Source organism: Chiloscyllium plagiosum, chromosome 9, assembly GCF_004010195.1.
Source record: "Chiloscyllium plagiosum isolate BGI_BamShark_2017 chromosome 9, ASM401019v2, whole genome shotgun sequence".
Lineage (NCBI taxonomy): Eukaryota > Metazoa > Chordata > Chondrichthyes > Orectolobiformes > Hemiscylliidae > Chiloscyllium > Chiloscyllium plagiosum.
The window spans coordinates 84,321,915-84,339,478 of record NC_057718.1 but is presented as its reverse complement, the minus strand read 5'-3'; the positions used below and the strand labels follow the sequence as shown (position 1 = coordinate 84,339,478).

At 40.7% G+C, this 17,564-nt stretch overlaps 1 protein-coding gene across 1 annotated transcript in view; it reads left to right on the top strand.

The window, feature by feature from the left end:
- galm (galactose mutarotase) overlaps positions 1-17,337 on the top strand; it is a 66,248-nt gene extending 48,911 nt beyond the window's left edge. The window contains exons 5-7 of the mRNA XM_043696410.1: positions 10,834-10,975; positions 16,128-16,302; positions 16,794-17,337. Of these exons, the coding sequence (XP_043552345.1) occupies positions 10,834-10,975; positions 16,128-16,302; positions 16,794-16,871 (395 nt within the window). The 3' untranslated portion in view covers positions 16,872-17,337. The remainder of the gene's footprint in view (positions 1-10,833; positions 10,976-16,127; positions 16,303-16,793) is intronic.
- Positions 17,338-17,564: the final 227 nt, after the last annotated feature.

The window sequence follows — 17,564 nt, the reverse complement described above, 5'->3', positions numbered from 1 at the left end:
GGTGAGGGAGTGGCGGTGGAGGAGGCCCAGGACCTGCATGTCCTTGGCAGAGTGGGAGGGGAAGTTGAAATGTTCGGCCACAGGGCGGTGGGGTTGATTAGTGCGGGTGTCCCAGAGATGTTCCCTGAAGCGCTCTGCAAGAAGGTATCCAGTCTCCCCAATGTAAAGGAGACTGCATTGGGAGCAACGGATACAGTAAATGACATTTGTGAATGTGCAGGTAATAATATCTGTCTACTACCGGTGCCATGTGCTAGTGAGAATAGGCATACGAGGAGAGAGCAGATTAATGCGTGGCTGAGGAGCTGGTGCAGGGGACAAGGATTCACATTATTGGATCATTGGGATTTCTTCAGGGGTAGAAATGAGCTATATAAGGAGGACGGGTTCCACCTGAATTGGAAGAGGACCAATATTTTTGCTGGGAGATTTGCTTGTGCTACTTGAGAGGCTTTAAACTAGTAGGTGGGGGGGGATGCAGATGCAGTGGTGGGAACCAAAGTGATAGTGAGAAAAGGCTGATGCTGATACGGTAAATAAGGGGAACAAGTCTCTTCATCAAGGCAGACGAGAGCTTGGCAGAGAACGAGGTAAAACTAATAACTTGTATTGAAGTAAGTGCAGTTTATCTTGACAAGTATGAACTGAGGGCATGGTTGGGAACATGGGTATGGGACATCAAAGCTATTGCAGAGATGTGGCTCAGTGATATGCAGGACTGACTGCTTAATATTCTGGGGTATAGATGTCATAGGAAGAATGAGGAGAGAAGTTAGGAATGATTTATTTGTGCAAAGGATGATTAGGACACAGATTACTTCAGCATAGGGGCATTTGAAGTTGTGAAGTGGCTTTTATGAGAAAAGTAAATCAAACAAAGGAAGATATAGGGCTATGAGATGAGCACAGGGAGTGGTTTCAATTGCCACATGGGTACCAACAACATAGGTAGGAAAAGGGATAGGGATGTAAGGCAGAGATTTAGGGAGCTAGGGTGGAAGCTTAGAATTAGAACAAACAGAGTTGTTATCTCTAGTTTGTTACCCGTGCCACGTGCTAGCAAGGCAAGGAATAGGGAGAGCGAGCAGTTGAACACGTGGCTACAGGAATGTTGTAGGAGGGAGAGATTTGGATGCCTGGATAATTGGGGCTCATTCTGGGGTAGGTGGGACCTATACAAATGGGATGGTCTGCACAAGGACCAGAGGGGCATCAATATCTCGGGGGGTGTAATCTGCTAATGCTGTTCGGGAGGGTTTAAACTAATTCAGCAGGGGGGTGAGAACCTGAATTTTAGGAGGAAATGAGGACTGCAGATGCTGGAGATCAGAGTCGAGAGTGTGGTGCTGGAAAAACACAGCAGGTCAGGCAGCATCCAAGGAGCAGAAGAATCGTCATTTTTGGCATAAGCCCTTCATCAGGAATGAGACAGGGATAGTCAACATGATTTTGTGAAGGGTAGGTCGTGCCTCACAAACCTTATTGAGTTCTTAAGAAGGTGACCAAAAAGGTGGATGAAGGTAGTGGTTAATGCGGTGTACATGGATTTCAGTAAAGCATTTGATCAGATTTCCCATGGTAGGCTATTGCAGAAAATATGGAGGCATGGGATTGAGGGTGAAATTGGCTAGCTGAAAGAAGACAGAGGGTGGTGGTTGATGGGAAATGTTCATCCCATCAGTTACTTGTGGTGTTCTGCAAGGATCTGTTTTGGGGTCACTGCTGTTTGCCATTTTTGTAAATGACCTGGATGAGGGCGTAGAAGGATGGGTTAGTAAATTTGCAGATGACACTAAGGTTGGTGGAGTTTTGGACAGTGGAAGGATGCTGCAGAGCTGTGCTGAGAAGTAGCAGATGATATTTAATGTGGAAAAGTGAGATTATTCACTTAGGAAGGAACATCGAAAATAAAGAGTACTGGGTGAATGGTAAGATTCTTGGTAGTGTAGATGAGCAGAGAGATCTGTGTCCAGGTACATATATCCTTGAAAGGTGCCACCCAGGTTGAGAGGGTTGTAAGAACTGTTGAAGAAAACTCTCAGACTTGGACTTTGCAAACTGATTAGTTTATTAAATGATATATCATGGAGAATTCACCATCCTAACTGTGGCTCAGTGTTATTCCAGTGTTATTCCAAAGTACATCAGTGTACTACAGGGTTATATAGAGAAAACAGCTAGGAGCTGATCGTTAATTATGCAGTTTGGCATGCTTACAAGTTGGTATTAAATTAGAGGTTAGTCATTAAGGTTAAAACTAAAGCACTGTTATGCATTCCACAAGTGGACAGATCAACTTGTTTCACCACCTGCTCTAGCTACACAGATTGCTAATACTAAGCAGAGATATCCTTAACTGGCTGAATGACCGTAAAGAGGCAATAACTAGAGGAGGAAGGGGGACTAATTGGAAAGTCTATATCAGCTTGACTGGTTCTACAGTCTGCGTTGATCATTCAGCAAAGGGAGGAGACACTATCTTGAGAGGGAAGATAAGGACAACCTTTCACACTAACTCATAGTAAGGAATGCATAGCCAGCAAGTTCTGGCTGTGGGAGCAAAATGGAACCCTCAGCCGAATCAGGAAAATGGCTTCCAGGCAAATAATGTTAACTTTTCCCCAACAAGAACGCATACGGTGTGTTAGCTTTTATTGATGGAGGGATTGCATTTCGGAGCCATGAGGTCATGTTTCAGCTGTACAGGACTCTGATGCGACCACACTTGGAGTATTGCATACAGTTCTGGTCACTGCATTATAGAAAGATGTGAAAGTATTAGAAAGGGTTCAGAGGAGATTTACCAGGATGTTGCCTGGTATGGAGGTTTAATGAGGAAAGGCTGAGGGATTTGAGGCTGTTTTCGTTAGAAAGAAGAAGGTTGAGAGGTGAATTAATAGAGGCATACAAGATGAATTAGATAGGGTGGACAGTGAGAGCCTTTTTTTCTTGGATGGTGATGGCTAGCACGAGGGGACATAGCTTTAAATTGAGGGGTGATATATAGGACAGATGTCAGAGGTAGGTTCTTTACTCAGATTAGTAAGGGTATGGGACACCCTGTCTGCAACAGTAGTAGACTATAAATGCCGGAGGAAACATCACAGAAGCGCTTCACAGGAGGCTCCCAAGCACTGAGGATGTCACCTAGACTGAGGACGAAACGTCTGCAACACAAATTCCCAGCTCGGTGAACCACAACAACAAGCACCTGAGCTACAAATCTTCTCACAAACTTTGAGTAGATTCACCAACTTTAAGGTTTGATATGGATGCTAATGGAATAGCACAGGTTAGGTGGATTTTAAATTAGTTTCACAGGTCAGTGCAACCAAGGGCTGAAGGGCCTGTTCTGCGCTGTCATGATCTATGTTCTTCTTCGATGTTTACTACTTCACCATTGCCATTGATTTAAAAAGAAAACCTTGTTATAAATTCTTTTTAGATGCCTAGCTTTTTAACTAGTGATGTGTAAAATTATGGTAGTGAATTACTAAAAACTAAAGTGTATATAGATGATTCATTCTGTGGGAGGAATGTGCAAGAACATGCTTTTCCAGTACGTCATGTGACATTTGGAACTGAGGCACACAGAGCTCAATGAAATGTGGCTGAGAATGAGTTTGGGCTTCACTGCATTATTTCCTGTCACTTTGTTTTTCACCACTTAGGCAGACATACGGAACAGTGGGCCTGTTAGGCAAATTTAGAGGTCATCCAGATTCCGGACATCATACACAGCCATGCAGTTTTGACAACTTTAAGGGACGAGTGTAATGAAAAATACTGTCTAGTTAAAGTCCAAAATATACTAGGGGCAAGAGAATAATCAGGGAAACAGTAGGCCCGTGAGGGACCAATTTGACCATCTTCGTGTGGAGTCAGCAGACTTAAGTGAGGTTTCAGTTGAGTACTGTGCATCTGTAGAGAAGGACAGTGTAAGTATAGAAATCAAAGAGGGGTCTGTGATATACTTAAACTAGCATTTAGTAGGTAGGGACATGAATGGTTTTATCAGGCTTAAAAGTAGATAAATCATCAGGTTCAGATGGGATATATCCCATGTTGGTGTGGAAGACAATGAATTATTTTTCAGATCCTCTCCAGATACAGATGTGGTGCTCAAAGGACTGAGGGCAGCTAATGTGGCTTAATTATTCAAGGAGGATGAGAGGGATAAACCAGGAAAATACAGTTAAGTGAGTCTGACTAGGTCAGGAAACTAGTGGAAAAAGTTCTGAGGGACAGAATTAATATTTTCATCATGGACTTATCAAGAGGAGATCATAGGTATCAAATTTGAATATTTTTGAGGTGGAGATGAGGGTTAATGGAGTTGATGTAGCCCGCGTGGACTTCAGTAATGCTTTAGATAATGATTTGAATGGCTGACTGGTTAAGAAGCTAAGAGGCCATTAGGGACCAGGGCAGTTTGTCAAATTGGATCTAAAAATGGCTTAATGGCAGGAAGCAGAAGGTGATGTTTAATGGCTATTTTTGTGACTGGAAGCCTGTGTCCAGCAGCATATGACAGTGCTCGGTGCTGGCTCCCTTGCAGTTTGTTGTGTACATTAATGATCTTTACATGATTGCAGCATTTATGATGAATAAATTTAATAAATGACACAAAAATTAGTCATGATTTGGAGGTGACAACCACCTGATGAAGAAATAGTGCTTCCAAATAAACTTGTTGGACTATAAGCTGGTGTTGTGATTTTTAACAAAAATTAGTGATGTGGTAAATAGCAAAGATGAAAGACTTCGACCACAGAATGACATTGACAGGCTTGTTAGATGGGCTGAACAGTGGCAAATGAAATTTAACTCTCTGAAGTATAAGATGTTGCACTTTTGGGGGATTATGTATGATGAACGTGAATGTATATAGAAAAAAATGAATGCACCATTGGAATTGTATCACAGAGACCTTAGTGTGCATTTTGTTATACCTTAGAGGTAGTGCACTGGAAATCAAGCCTTGCTATTCCCGGAGTACTTATCAAAGTATGCAAAATTCCTCAATAACACTCCCAGTTAAAATGCTACTCTAGTGCACATGTATAGACAGATTAAAAAACAGTACTATTAAAAATGGAGGGAAAATCCTGGGAAAGCAGTTTAATAGCCTGTAGCCCACAGGTTTCGTTGAAATTTTCTTTGTTTGTCAGGACTTGCTGCTGTTCAACCTCTCTAGACCTTTTCACCCCTTTGCAGGAGTTAACTGCAAAGTCTCTTAGCTCTTCGTTTAAAAACAATAGCTTGCAGCAATTGGTGAGAGAATAAAAGTGGCTTTCTTCAAACTTAATGTTCTTTTTTTAAGCTGCACAGACACTCCACCTTCCCTTCTAGAGGTCCATAGGCTTCTGCCAGTATTGTTCCCACCTAGAAACTGCTCAGCTGCCCACGAGCCAGTTGGGTAGTTGTTAGTCTAATGGCCTTTGTCATCCACAATTCTTCACAGTTCCATAAACTAATTAGCAATCTGTCGCTGGCTGAATCTCACTTAAAATACACCCTCCAGTGCCAGTGCTTCTGCAAACAGTCCTTCCCCACTGCTTGGACAAGGCAGCAGCGTAAGCATGACTTACAGCTTGCTGTTTAAAAGAGCAGTGATTCCTTCCTAAATCCTTAGTTTTAAAACTATGCTTTTCCCATTTCAATCTACAATCAAAAATACAGAACAATAAGAATAACAGCATCAACAATGTCCATAGATCTTTGAAGGCAGCAGGACAGGTGACAAGATGGTCAAAGTATGTGGGATGCCTGTCTTTATTGGTTGAGGCACTGAATATAAGAGCAAGGAGGTTATGATGGAGCTCTCTATAATTTTAGATAGGCCATGACTGGAGTAGTACATGCAGTTCTGGTCACCATCTGTAGGAAGGATGTAATTGCACTAGAGAGGATGCAGTAGAGATTCAGTAGGGTATTACCTGGGTTGGAGCATTTCAGTGAGGAGGTCAGTAAAAGTTAGTGAAGGGAAATATTAGAAACTAAAGGAAGGAAGCCTTTTTCAAAGTAGTCCTTCCATATAAAAAGTAAGCAAGAATACCACAAAGTTCCAAGGGGAACAACAATATATATTGCACTCGAGTTGTCTCTTCAGCTGCTCAGAACAGGTAGACACTGACTCTACTCAATCAGCCCCTTGATGGCAAAACTCAGAACTTATGGCAGAATTATCCATTCCTGGAGGTGGTGATTAACTGGGTTGGTGACTACTTGCCGCTGATGATTAGCCACTGCCAGTTCTCCACCAGCGTTTCTCCACTGGGGTCGTTTGACCTCTGGAGACTATTCACCACCGGAAATATATATATGTACTGATTGTTTTCCCTCTCACCTGTTCTTTCATACTTCTCATTCCCCTTTATTTATACAACTACATACTACATATTTTAAAAAAAAGGTAAAATAAATATCATTTTATTGGTTTATATATAAAAATGAGTTACAAACTTTAACCAGAAAAAGGAAATATATTTTTAAAATCTTTATAATGGCAGTAAAATCTCACATTAATATTAAACAATGAAATTTTTAGTTAATTTGATAGTTATGCGCTATTCCTCTAAGATATTCCAAACAATCTCTTTTACCGTATTCAAGAACAATTGTTTGTATTCTATTGTCTGCGTCTCCTATCATTCCTTTCACGTTGAATTATTTTCTTCATGCTGCTTGTCGTAGGTAAAGATGCTAGGACTGACTGAGGGACATCAGCTATGCATTCGTTAATAAGAACACAATAAGAATGTTCACATCACCAAAACTTAATACTTGAATCACTCTTGGACAGTTTATCAAAAACATATATAAAACCATCGTGGTAAAACTTCTTATTTCCACGTTTACTAATAATTTCTGTTTCCGTTTTGAAGACTTGAGGGTAAATGGGAAAAGAAATAAAAGCTTAAAAAACTCTCCTGTAATGAAAATAAGTTGTTACTGAAACAGCGCAAACACTACCTTAACCAATATAATGCCAATTTTATATAGTTTAGATATGCTTGTTCTCTAACATTTTAAACTTATTTGCGGTGGCGAATCATCTTCAGTGGCCAATGGACGGTGGCTAAGCATCCTCGGTGGTCAAAGGGCATGGCTAATTGTTGGTGGTGAATCTGCTGTGGCGAATGGTTCCATCCTGGATTAACCAAACCTCTGCCACCTCTTCCTTTGACTGGAATTAAGATCAGGACATAAAAGGACCATTTGTTGCCTTGTTGCCATTTGAAGCCAAGTGGCCAACTATGGGAAGACTTTAGGGCCTTAGCTCACTAATCCTCAGTTTAACCCGGCCGCAAGCAGGTCTGTTACCGTGTGGTACATCCAACAGATCAACTTGTACAGACAGTTTATCAGCTGGGGTTGTGTGGTTTGGGAGCTGGGGAGATAGTTGTGGTCCCTTGATCAGATGTGGTCAATGCCTGATCAAGGGATTGGACACAGAGCAGGGAAGTGTCCACTGGGTGCCCACACTCAACCTTAGCTCCCATTTCCTTGCCTGTGGTCTATCACTGGCCCTTGCCCATAAACCCCAATCCCTATAAATCTCCCCTCCACTCAAAAATCATTTACTTGCTCCAATATCTTCTGCATTCTTTAATATTTTTTCAGCACTAGTTACGGTCATCTGTATGAGGTGCTGCAGCACGTAAGATTGGTTGGCAGTATTTACTGGATGGGATGTTTATGCACCCCCCTCCCTGAGATCTTTGTTCCAAGTGAAGGCTTACCACTGGCTTTGCCAATCCTATTTCACATTAGATTCAGTGAGGCACCCCTGGAAGTGGCAGTACAGGTCTCTCCCCAAAATTACAGGATTCTGCCCGTAATGTCCAGGAGTCTGTATAGGACAGCACATACTGAAGAGTCCCAAGTATGCTAGGAATTGCACTAACAGCCAGTGTAAGATTATAAATTAGATTTGCAATGTGGTTCACCAGCGCTTATTGGGAGTTGTATATATTGTTGTGTAAAACCTTGTCATCAGTAAACAGAAAGAAAGTAGAATAAGGTCTTCTATCTTTTATATTCGTCAAATACGAGGGGCAACAGTTCCCACGGCAATACATTAACCAATCAGAATCTACTTGACTCTGAATTTGAATGGTTGGGATATTTGTTCCCAGCTGCATTGTCCATGGCAATGCTTCACTCACTTAGAGTCCCTGTACTCATTGTTTTCACAGGCAGTATAAATTGTTGTTCTGTTTGATATTAAGTATTCTTGTGTCTGACATGAATGCAAGATGAACAGCTTTGACATGTCTCTTTCTCAGCAGTCCTCAAGATCTCTGTAATCAAACGATTTTCCAGGTAAATTCCAAGATTCTCATTGTAATATAGCAGCCAGTTCGCACACAGTACGATTCCACATCGTGTGATAATGATCTAATAATCTCTGTTTGGTGATACTGTTTGAGAGACTTATTTTGTCCAGTAGGCCAGAACAGCTCCCTTCTCTTTCTCAGCGTGAATTAATTGAGAGCAGATAGGTTTGATGTTTGTCAAAAGGCTGCAGTCCTGAGAATGCAGCATTGTAATGCTTCAAATTATTATTGCAGATTTTATGCTCCAATCTGTATTGTCAGATTTGAATTCTCAGCTTGCAGGCACAAATGCGATGAAGAAACTTTTTGTACTTTGCAAAGTATTGGTCACATCCTCTTTGCTGTTTTTAAAATAGTTCACTGTGAATCAATTACCATTAATTATTGTGGTAATTAGTATATCAGTAATAACAGCAAGGCTGCTGTAAACAAAAAGACAAATAACTAGTCAATCTGTTTGTGTTGATTCCAGGATATACACATAGCCTTTAAAGACGGTAAACATGATCGTGGTTACTATTGGTAGTGTTTAAAACCTTGAATTTATATAGTGCCTTTAAATCCTTCAGGATGACCCCCAATGTACTGTCGCTTTAAGTTGTCAGTGATTGTTGTAATGTGGGAACCATGACAGCTAATTTGTACAAAGCTAGATTCAACAAATAGTGATGTGATGCAGAACTAAATAATCTGTTCCAATGATGTTGCTTCAGAGATAAACATTTGCTGTAATGGCAGGCTGTTCAAAATAGTGCATTGGGAGCTTTTATATCCATTTGTGAGAGCAGACAGGGGCAGCACCTTCCTTAGCATGAAATGTCAGCATCAATGAGCTCACATCTCTGGATTGAGACAGGTAACCACAGCCAGGGTGAATGTGCAAACTATTGAGTCAAAGCAGAGACAAATTATACCCAATTTGCCAAGTTATCTCCTATTCGATCAGGTAAACTATTTGTCAGAAGATACATTCAGAGGAACAGATTAAGGGTACGCATCCTGTGTTACCGGTTGTTTGTCAGGAGGGAATTAACTTATTATTTTTTCACCATTCTCTGTTTTCATGCTAAGGTAACTGCACCTTTCTCTTGATTTTAAAAAAAAAACACCTCATCTATTTTCTCATTCGTTCTAATTGCCTTCCAGAGGTGAATGTTTATACTGCATCATTAAACCAGTGTTGATTTTATCTAATAAGCAGTTGATGAATGATGCAACTTCCTGTTTTGTGAGGAGAAATCCTGTTTCCTTTACGTTTGGTGATATTTAGGAACTGATGTACCTCATCAGCATTTAAGTGCCAATAAAAGGTCAAAGCCAAAAAAAAAGGTTAATCTGTTTTACAGCTTTTTGACATAGTTGTATCTGAAATAAAGGCAGTAACTGCTAGCACATGGAGACTCATTTCAATTGGTTCTTGAAGCTGGTTCTGATTTCAGTTTTAAATAGTCTAGACTTACAATACAATCTAGAATCATACAATGTGTAGGGAGCCATTAATTTTACTGCATTAGCTCTTTTAGGTAAACTCTCCTATTGTTTCCCTATAGCCCTGCAATTTCACTTTTAAATATTTTGAGTACCTATGGATTCTGCCTCCTCCACTCTTTCAGGCAATACATTCTAGACTTAACAATTGGCCGCATGTAAAACAATCCACTTTGTCTCCCAGTAACTCTTTTTTTTGTCAATAGATCAGCAATATCTGGTTACTGACTCACTTGTGTTTGAAAACAGCTGCTTTTCTCTGTAGTATTCCTTCATTATTTTGAACACCCCTTATAATCTCCTCTTTAAACTAGAACTAACCTGTTTTTTTTCTAGTCTCTCCAACTTTGATGTAAAACTAAAGTTGTACAGTAAGTAAACCCACCTTGTGGTGGACATGAGGAAGAGTTATGCAGAGAGCCTTCAGAGGAAGTAAATGTTATGACATTCTTACAACACACGACTGACTTGCATTTATGTAGTATATTTCACAACCTCAGGATTTCCCAATGTGCTTTACAGTCATGAAGTGCAATTTTTGTTTTCGTTTCAATGTAAGAATCAAAGCAAGCAGGTTATGCACAGCAAGCTCCCATAAGCATGATGTTGAGCATATAATCTGCTTTTAGGGATAAATATCAGCCAGGACAGCATGGAGAACGCTCCTCCTTAATCATGTCCTGGGATATCTCCTATCCACTTGAGAGGGTCAACAGGATCACAGTTTAACATCTCATTTGAAAGCTGCCATCTCTGAAGGTGCAGCAATGTCTCCATACTGAGCTGGGAGTTTCAGCCTAGATGTTTTGCTCAAATGTCTGGTGGGGGTCTTGAAATCTCAATCTTCTGATTCGGAGGTGGAAGGTAACCAACACATCACAGCTAACACTTGAAGACTTTGAAGGTTATGAAGACTATCAGTACTTTTATTCCTTATTAACAAAAGATAACCAGACATTTTTTTTATATCCTGTGCTTCATTCAGTATTTCTCGTTTATAAAGGAGAGATTGCTGCGGTGGAGAACACAGGTTTTGACTTGAGGAACCCGGTAGTTCTTGGAGACCATATCGCAAATAAGTTACCTGGAGGCTTTGACCACAACTTCTGTTTAAATTCCTCAAAACAACAATCTCCTTGTGCAAGGTAACCAACCTGAGAAAAGGACTTATATTCCTCTTGAATTTAGGTTTGCCTTATTTGCATAATTGTGTATGTTTTGTGCTGCTAGCTATACTTGTGATTTTCTTCATTTGTAAAAATAAGTTTGCATAATTTCTTCAGAAATTATTTTATTTTAAAATAAATCAGCCACACTGAAACAATAATTTAACCAAAACCCCAGGTGTTCATATTACTGCACTTAAATCATAGAATCCCTACAGTGTGGAAACAGGCCCTTCGGCCCAACAAGTCCACACTCTCCCTCCGAAGAGTATCACACCCAGACCCATTTGTCCTGACTAATGCACCTAACCTACGCATCCCTGACACTATGTGGAATTTAGCATGGCCAATTCACCTAAGCTTCACATCCTTGGATTGTGGGAAGAAACAGGAGCACCTGGGGGAAACCCGTGCAGACACTGAGAGAATGTGCAAACTCCACACAGACAGTCGCCCCAGGCTGGAATCCGGATCCCTTGGTGCTGTGAGGCAGCAGTGCTAACCACTGAGCCACTGTGCCGCCCCAAAGTCTACCTTTTCCCAAGTCTAAGGTATGTTTTGTGTTTTTATTCCAAACTCAACTGCTGGGATTTAGCGGTAGCAATTTTGGGGATGATTATTTAAAGAGAAAAACGTCCATTGACATGGTGTCTTTCACTATCTTAAACACCAATGAAGTATTTCTGAAATGTAATCACTGTTGAAATATGTAATAAGACAGTTTTCTGAACATTGTATGATTCCACAATACTTTGGGTGAGAATTAAGAAATAATCTATTTTAGAGATGCTGTTGTTAGCTGATATCATTAATGGTCTACTATTTCGAGACACTAATCCCTTCCTTTCAAATCTGTCATCATCACCTTGCCCTCAATAAATACTAGTCTTCACCTTCTCCTCCTTGGAAAATTACTGTCCCATTTCCATCCACCCTTTTCTCCTCAAGGACCTTGAAGAATGTGTTGCTGCCTCCCTAATCTGTGCCAATTTTTTCCACAATCCTGTCACTGAACCTCTTCAATCAGGTTTCTGTCCCTACATCAATGTTGAAACAAATTTGATCAAAATCACAAGTGACATTCTATGTGAATGTGACCATGGAGTACTAACCCCGAGTATGGTTTAAGGAAGATTTAGACAGACTTATTAAGTGGGCAAGAACCTGGCAGATGGAATGTACTGTGGAAAAATGTGAGGCTAACTACTTTGGTCAGAGGAATAGATGTGCAGAATATTTTTGCAGGGGTTAGAAATGGTAGATGTACAAAGGAACCTAGGTATCCTTGGCACTAAGACACAAGGTTAACATGCAGTGGGTAATAAGGAAGGCTAAGGGTATGATGGACTTTTTGCAAGAAGATATAAGTAAGCAGGAGTAGCAAAGTCTTGTTTCAATTGTATAGATGTTTGGTAGCTCATACCTGGAGTACTTAATGTGCAATATGATCCCCTTTCAAAAATATATTACAGCCATATAGAAGTGCAATAAAGGTTCACTCATGGGATAGTAGGACTGTCCTAGAAGAGAGATTGGGTAAACTGAGCCTAGATTCTCTAGAGTTTCAAAGAATAAGAGATTATTTCACCGAAACCTACAAAATGCTCAAAAGGATAGATGCAGGTAAGCCTTTTTTTTCCTTTTTATTGGGGAATCTATAACCAAGGGGTAATTCAAAATAAGGGGGAAGCCACTTAGGACCAAGATGAGAAGAATTTTACTTTACTCACAGGATTATCAATCTTTGGAATTCTGTATCCTTGAGGGTGGTGGAAGCTCTGTCATTGTGTATGTTTAGAGATTGGTATTTAGAAATCTATCTACAATATAAAGATACACTGGTATAGTGTGGGAATAGGTATTAAAGTAAATGAACAGTCATGATGGTATTGAATGATAGGCAGGCTTGATGGGCTGAATGGCCTACTCATGATCCTGTGTTCCTTTTCGTTCTTCTTCCTTTAGCCTTTGCCACATTTGAGCTCACCATTCTCCTTGAATGCCTCTGTTGGCTAAATGAAAGGGACTAACCTTGCCTTGTTCAACTCTTACCCATGCAGTCACAGAATGTGCTCCATAAAACTCATTCATTATCTTTCTCTTAGAGTCAGCTTGGTTGAAGTAGTATATTTTAAGCATTTGTTCACTATTCTGTAAAACTTGAGATGTTTTATATTGCTAAAAGCGAGTTGTTCCCATCTGAGAGGGGAAGCAGCATCTCTTATTTAATGTCCATTCTGGAAAACAACATTTATGGTAATGTGGCACACTGTCAGTATTGTCACCAAGCATCAGCCTCGATTCTGTGCTCAAGTCTCTGGAGGGACTTGACCCCAGGAGGTTTGTGAAATAAGATCAACCAACAAGATAAGTTGTGTAGTTAAGGTTTCCAACAGGATTTTAAAAGTAGAATTGCGTGGTTGAGAGATGCAGCTAAATGAAGGAATGTAGTCTCAATTCACAAGTTGATGACTTCCATTTTCATCTTGAGAGATACTGAACAGAGAGCAAATAGCATCTATGTGACACAGCACGGTGGTTCATTGGTTGGCACTGCAGCCTCACCGTGCCAGGGACCCAGAGTTCAATTCTACCGGGCAATTGTCTGTGTGGAGTTTGCACATTCTCCCCGTGTCTGCATGAGTTTCCTCCGGGTGCTCCAGTTTCCTCCCACAATCTCAAAGATGTGCAGGTTAGGTGGATTGGCCATGCTAATTTACCTATAGTGTCCAGGAATGTGCAGGTTAGGTGGACTAACCATGGGAATTACAGGGATAGAGTAGGAGGATGGGTCTAGGTGGAATGCTCTCTAGTGGGTTGGTGTGGAGGGAATGTGGGATGACTATAGAGAAATTGAAGTTTTGGTCAATAAAAGCAAGGAAGCATATGTCAGGTATAGATAGCAGAGATCAAGTGAATCCTTGGAGTATAAAGGCAGTAGAAGTGTACTTAAGGGGGAGATTAGGAAGGCAAAAAGGGGACATGAGATAGCTTTGACAGATAGGGTGATGGAGAATCCAAAGGGATTTCATAAATACATTAAGGACAAATGGGTAACTAGAAAGAGAATAGGGCCCACTTCGAGGCTGGGGTGCTGGAAAAGCATAGCAGTTCAGGCAGCATCCAAGAAGCAGGAGAATTGACGTTTTGGGCAAGAACCCTTCACTAGCAGAGGGTGTGGAGGGAATAGGGCCTCTCAAAGATCAGCAAGGCAGCCTATGTGTGGAACCACAGGGGATGGGGGAGATACTAAATGAGTATTTTGCATCAGTGTTTACTGTGGACATGGACATGGAAGATATAGAATGTGGGGAGGCAGATGGTGACATTTTGAAAAATGTCACCATATTACAGAGGAGGAGTTACTGAATGTCTGAAAATGAATAAAGGTGGATAAGTATCCAGAACCTGATCAGATGCAACCTAGAATTCTGGAAAGCTAGGGAAGTGATTGCTGGACCTCTTGTTGAGATATTCATATCATCGATAGTCACAGGTGAGGTGGCGGAAGACTGGAGGTTGGCTAACATGGCCACTACTTAAGAAAGGTGGTAAGGAAAAGTCAGGGAACTACAGAGCAGTGAGCCTGATATTGGTGGTGGGCAAATTGTTGGAGAGAATCCTGAGGGATGCGGCATGGGAAATCCATGTTTCACTACTTGACTAGGGTTTTTGAAGAAGCAACGTAGAGGATTGATGAGGGCAGGACGGTGGATGTAATCTATATAGACCAGTTGGTCATTGTACAAGGTTCCTCATAGTAGACTGGTTAGCAAGGTTAGATCACATGGAATACAGGGAGAACTAGCCATTTGGATACAGAACTGTTTGGAAGGTAGAGAACAGAGGTTGATGGTGGAAGGTTGCTTTTCAGACTGGAGGCCTGTGACCAGTAGTGTGCTACAAGGATTGGTGCTGGGTCCACTGCTTTTTGTCATTTACATAAATGATTTGGGTAAGAACATAGGTGGTATGATTCGTAATTTTGCAGATGACACCAAAACTGGAGGTATAATGAACAGCGAAGGAGGTTACCTCAGATTACAATGGGATCTTAATCAGATGGGCCAATAGGCTGAGAAGTGACAGATGGAGTTTAGTTTCGATAAATGCGAGGTGCTGCATTTTGGAAATGGAAATCAGGTAGGACTTGTACACTTAATGATAAAGTCCTGGGGAGTGTTGCTAAACAAAGAGACCTCGGAGTGCAGGTTCATAGCTCATTGAAAGTGAAGTCGCAGGTAGACACAGTAGGGAAGGTGGTCGGTATGCTTGCCTTTATTAGTCAGAGCATTGAGTATTGGAGTTGGGAGGTCATGTTGCAGCTGTACAGGATATTGGTTAGGCCATTTTTATAATATTGTATGCAATTCTGGTCTCTGTCCTCTAGGAAGGATGTTGTGAAAACTTGAAAGGGTTCAGAAAAGATTTGCAGGGATGCTGCCAGGGTTGGAGGATTTGACCTATAGGGAGACGCTGAACAGGCTGGGGCTGTTTTCCCTGGAGCGTCTGAGGCTGAGGGGCGACCCGGATAAAATCATGAGGGGCATGGTTAGGGTGAATACACAGGTCTTTTCTCTGGGGTGGGGAGTCCCAGAACTAGAGGGCATAGGTTTATGGTGAGAGGGATAGATTTAAGAGACACCTAAGGGCAACGTTTTCACATAGAGGGTGATGCGTGTATGGAATGAGCTGCCAGAGGAAGTGTTGGCGGCTGTTACAATTACAACATTTAAAAGGCATCAGGATGGGTATCTGTATAGGAAGGGTTTGGAGGGATATAGACCAAGTGCTGGCAACTGGGACTGGATTAATTTAGGATATCTGATCAGCATGGATGAGTTGGACCGAAGGGTCTGTTTCCGTGCTGAACAGCTCTGACTCATCTGTGACTCAAATGGCCTGCCTCCAAACTGTAGGGATTCTATTTAAAATAAAAGCTAAATACTGCAGATACTGGAATTCTGAAACAATGATCAAGAATGCTGGAGAAGATTAGCAGGTCTGGCAGCATGGAGTTAATATTTCGAATCCGAGATGACGATTTCAGTATCGTCCACGGATCGACTGTGTTCAGGTCTCGGGGATGAAAAAAGGATGGCCAGTGAAGACATATTGTTCTTATTTACAGGGTTTACCACCAGCCAAGTGGCAGGTTACTGGAGATCGAGACCACGCAGCCTGGAGTTCAGTTCTACACTGCCAATTTTCTGGATGGGAGTTTGAAGGGCAAAGGAGGGGCTGTGTACCCTAAGCATTCAGCTTTTTGTTTGGAAACTCAGAATTGGCCTGATGCTGTTAACAAGGTTTGAAGGAGAGGGGAAAGGAACCTGTTCACATTTTAATGTGCATTAATTTAGAAATAATATAAGAATTCTGGTTGAATAAAATTTCTGTTAATGTGCCCAAGGTTGACATATGGATTATGAAAACAATTTAAGTTAAACCTTTACTTCTAACTTGAAAGAAAAGCATAACATAATGTTTCCTGCAACTGTGTAAAAAACTGTGTTGCTAAGATGAAGAAAAAACAGATGGTGTGTCAAATTAGGACAAGTTGCAAATTGTTAGAAAAACATTTTGCACTCCTAGCACCTTTGTGGTAAAACCTCCTAAGGGGCTTCATGAGAACATTACCAGATAAAATTTGATGCAAGTTGCAGAACGTTTGATGAATTTAAGTGTACTGGGGTGCTCTGAGCACTGGAAAGCTGGCCAGGAGAGTAAACTGTTGCTTACTGTTTCTGATAGTTGCATTACATTTTAATTTGATGCATTCAAATGTTTTATTTTGCAGGCAAATTTCCCAGATGCATTGTTGAGACCCGGCGAGGAATATGACCATACAACATGGTTTAAGTTCTCTGTACTTTAACAGCTGTAATGTAGGTAGTTCGAGTTTCAGTTGTCATACTTTAATCAAAACACTTGCTTTACTTTTAATATTTTTTTAAAAATCACGGTGGTGGGGTGTTGGTTAGGTAAAACATTAATACTAACTATTTGTGAGGAAAATTAAATCGTGTGCAGTATTTACTCATTGTGCCCATACGTTGAGCAATGCATACCAAGAATGAGCATTTATCTTAGAGTATTTCCTAAAAACCAGAGATGTCTTAAATTATATACCATCTCAGATTCAATCTATTTGGGAAGGCAGAAACACTTAGAAAATTGGATATTTAATACTAGCCAAACCCTTAGCAATTGTCAATTTGCCCATAATAAAATAATGCTCAAAGATCTGCATTTCCCATAGAACCAAAATACATGTAAATGAGTAAAATGAATCCTAACATCTGTAACTTAGTACTTCTAATAAAAATAAAACTTGTATAAATTGGAAAGTGACTTGATTTTATTTACAAGAATCGATTTAAGATTTTTTAATGACCGTGCATCTTGTTGCTGGTTTCCTTGTTGTTAAAAACAAGCAACTTTGGAAAAAAAAATCTTTATAAATGTGATAACTGCTGCTTCAAAGATAAAATGCTTGGAATTTATGATCAGTGACATAAGAGTATTTCCACATCACATCTATTGCTGAAGAACTCACTTTTATTTTCAT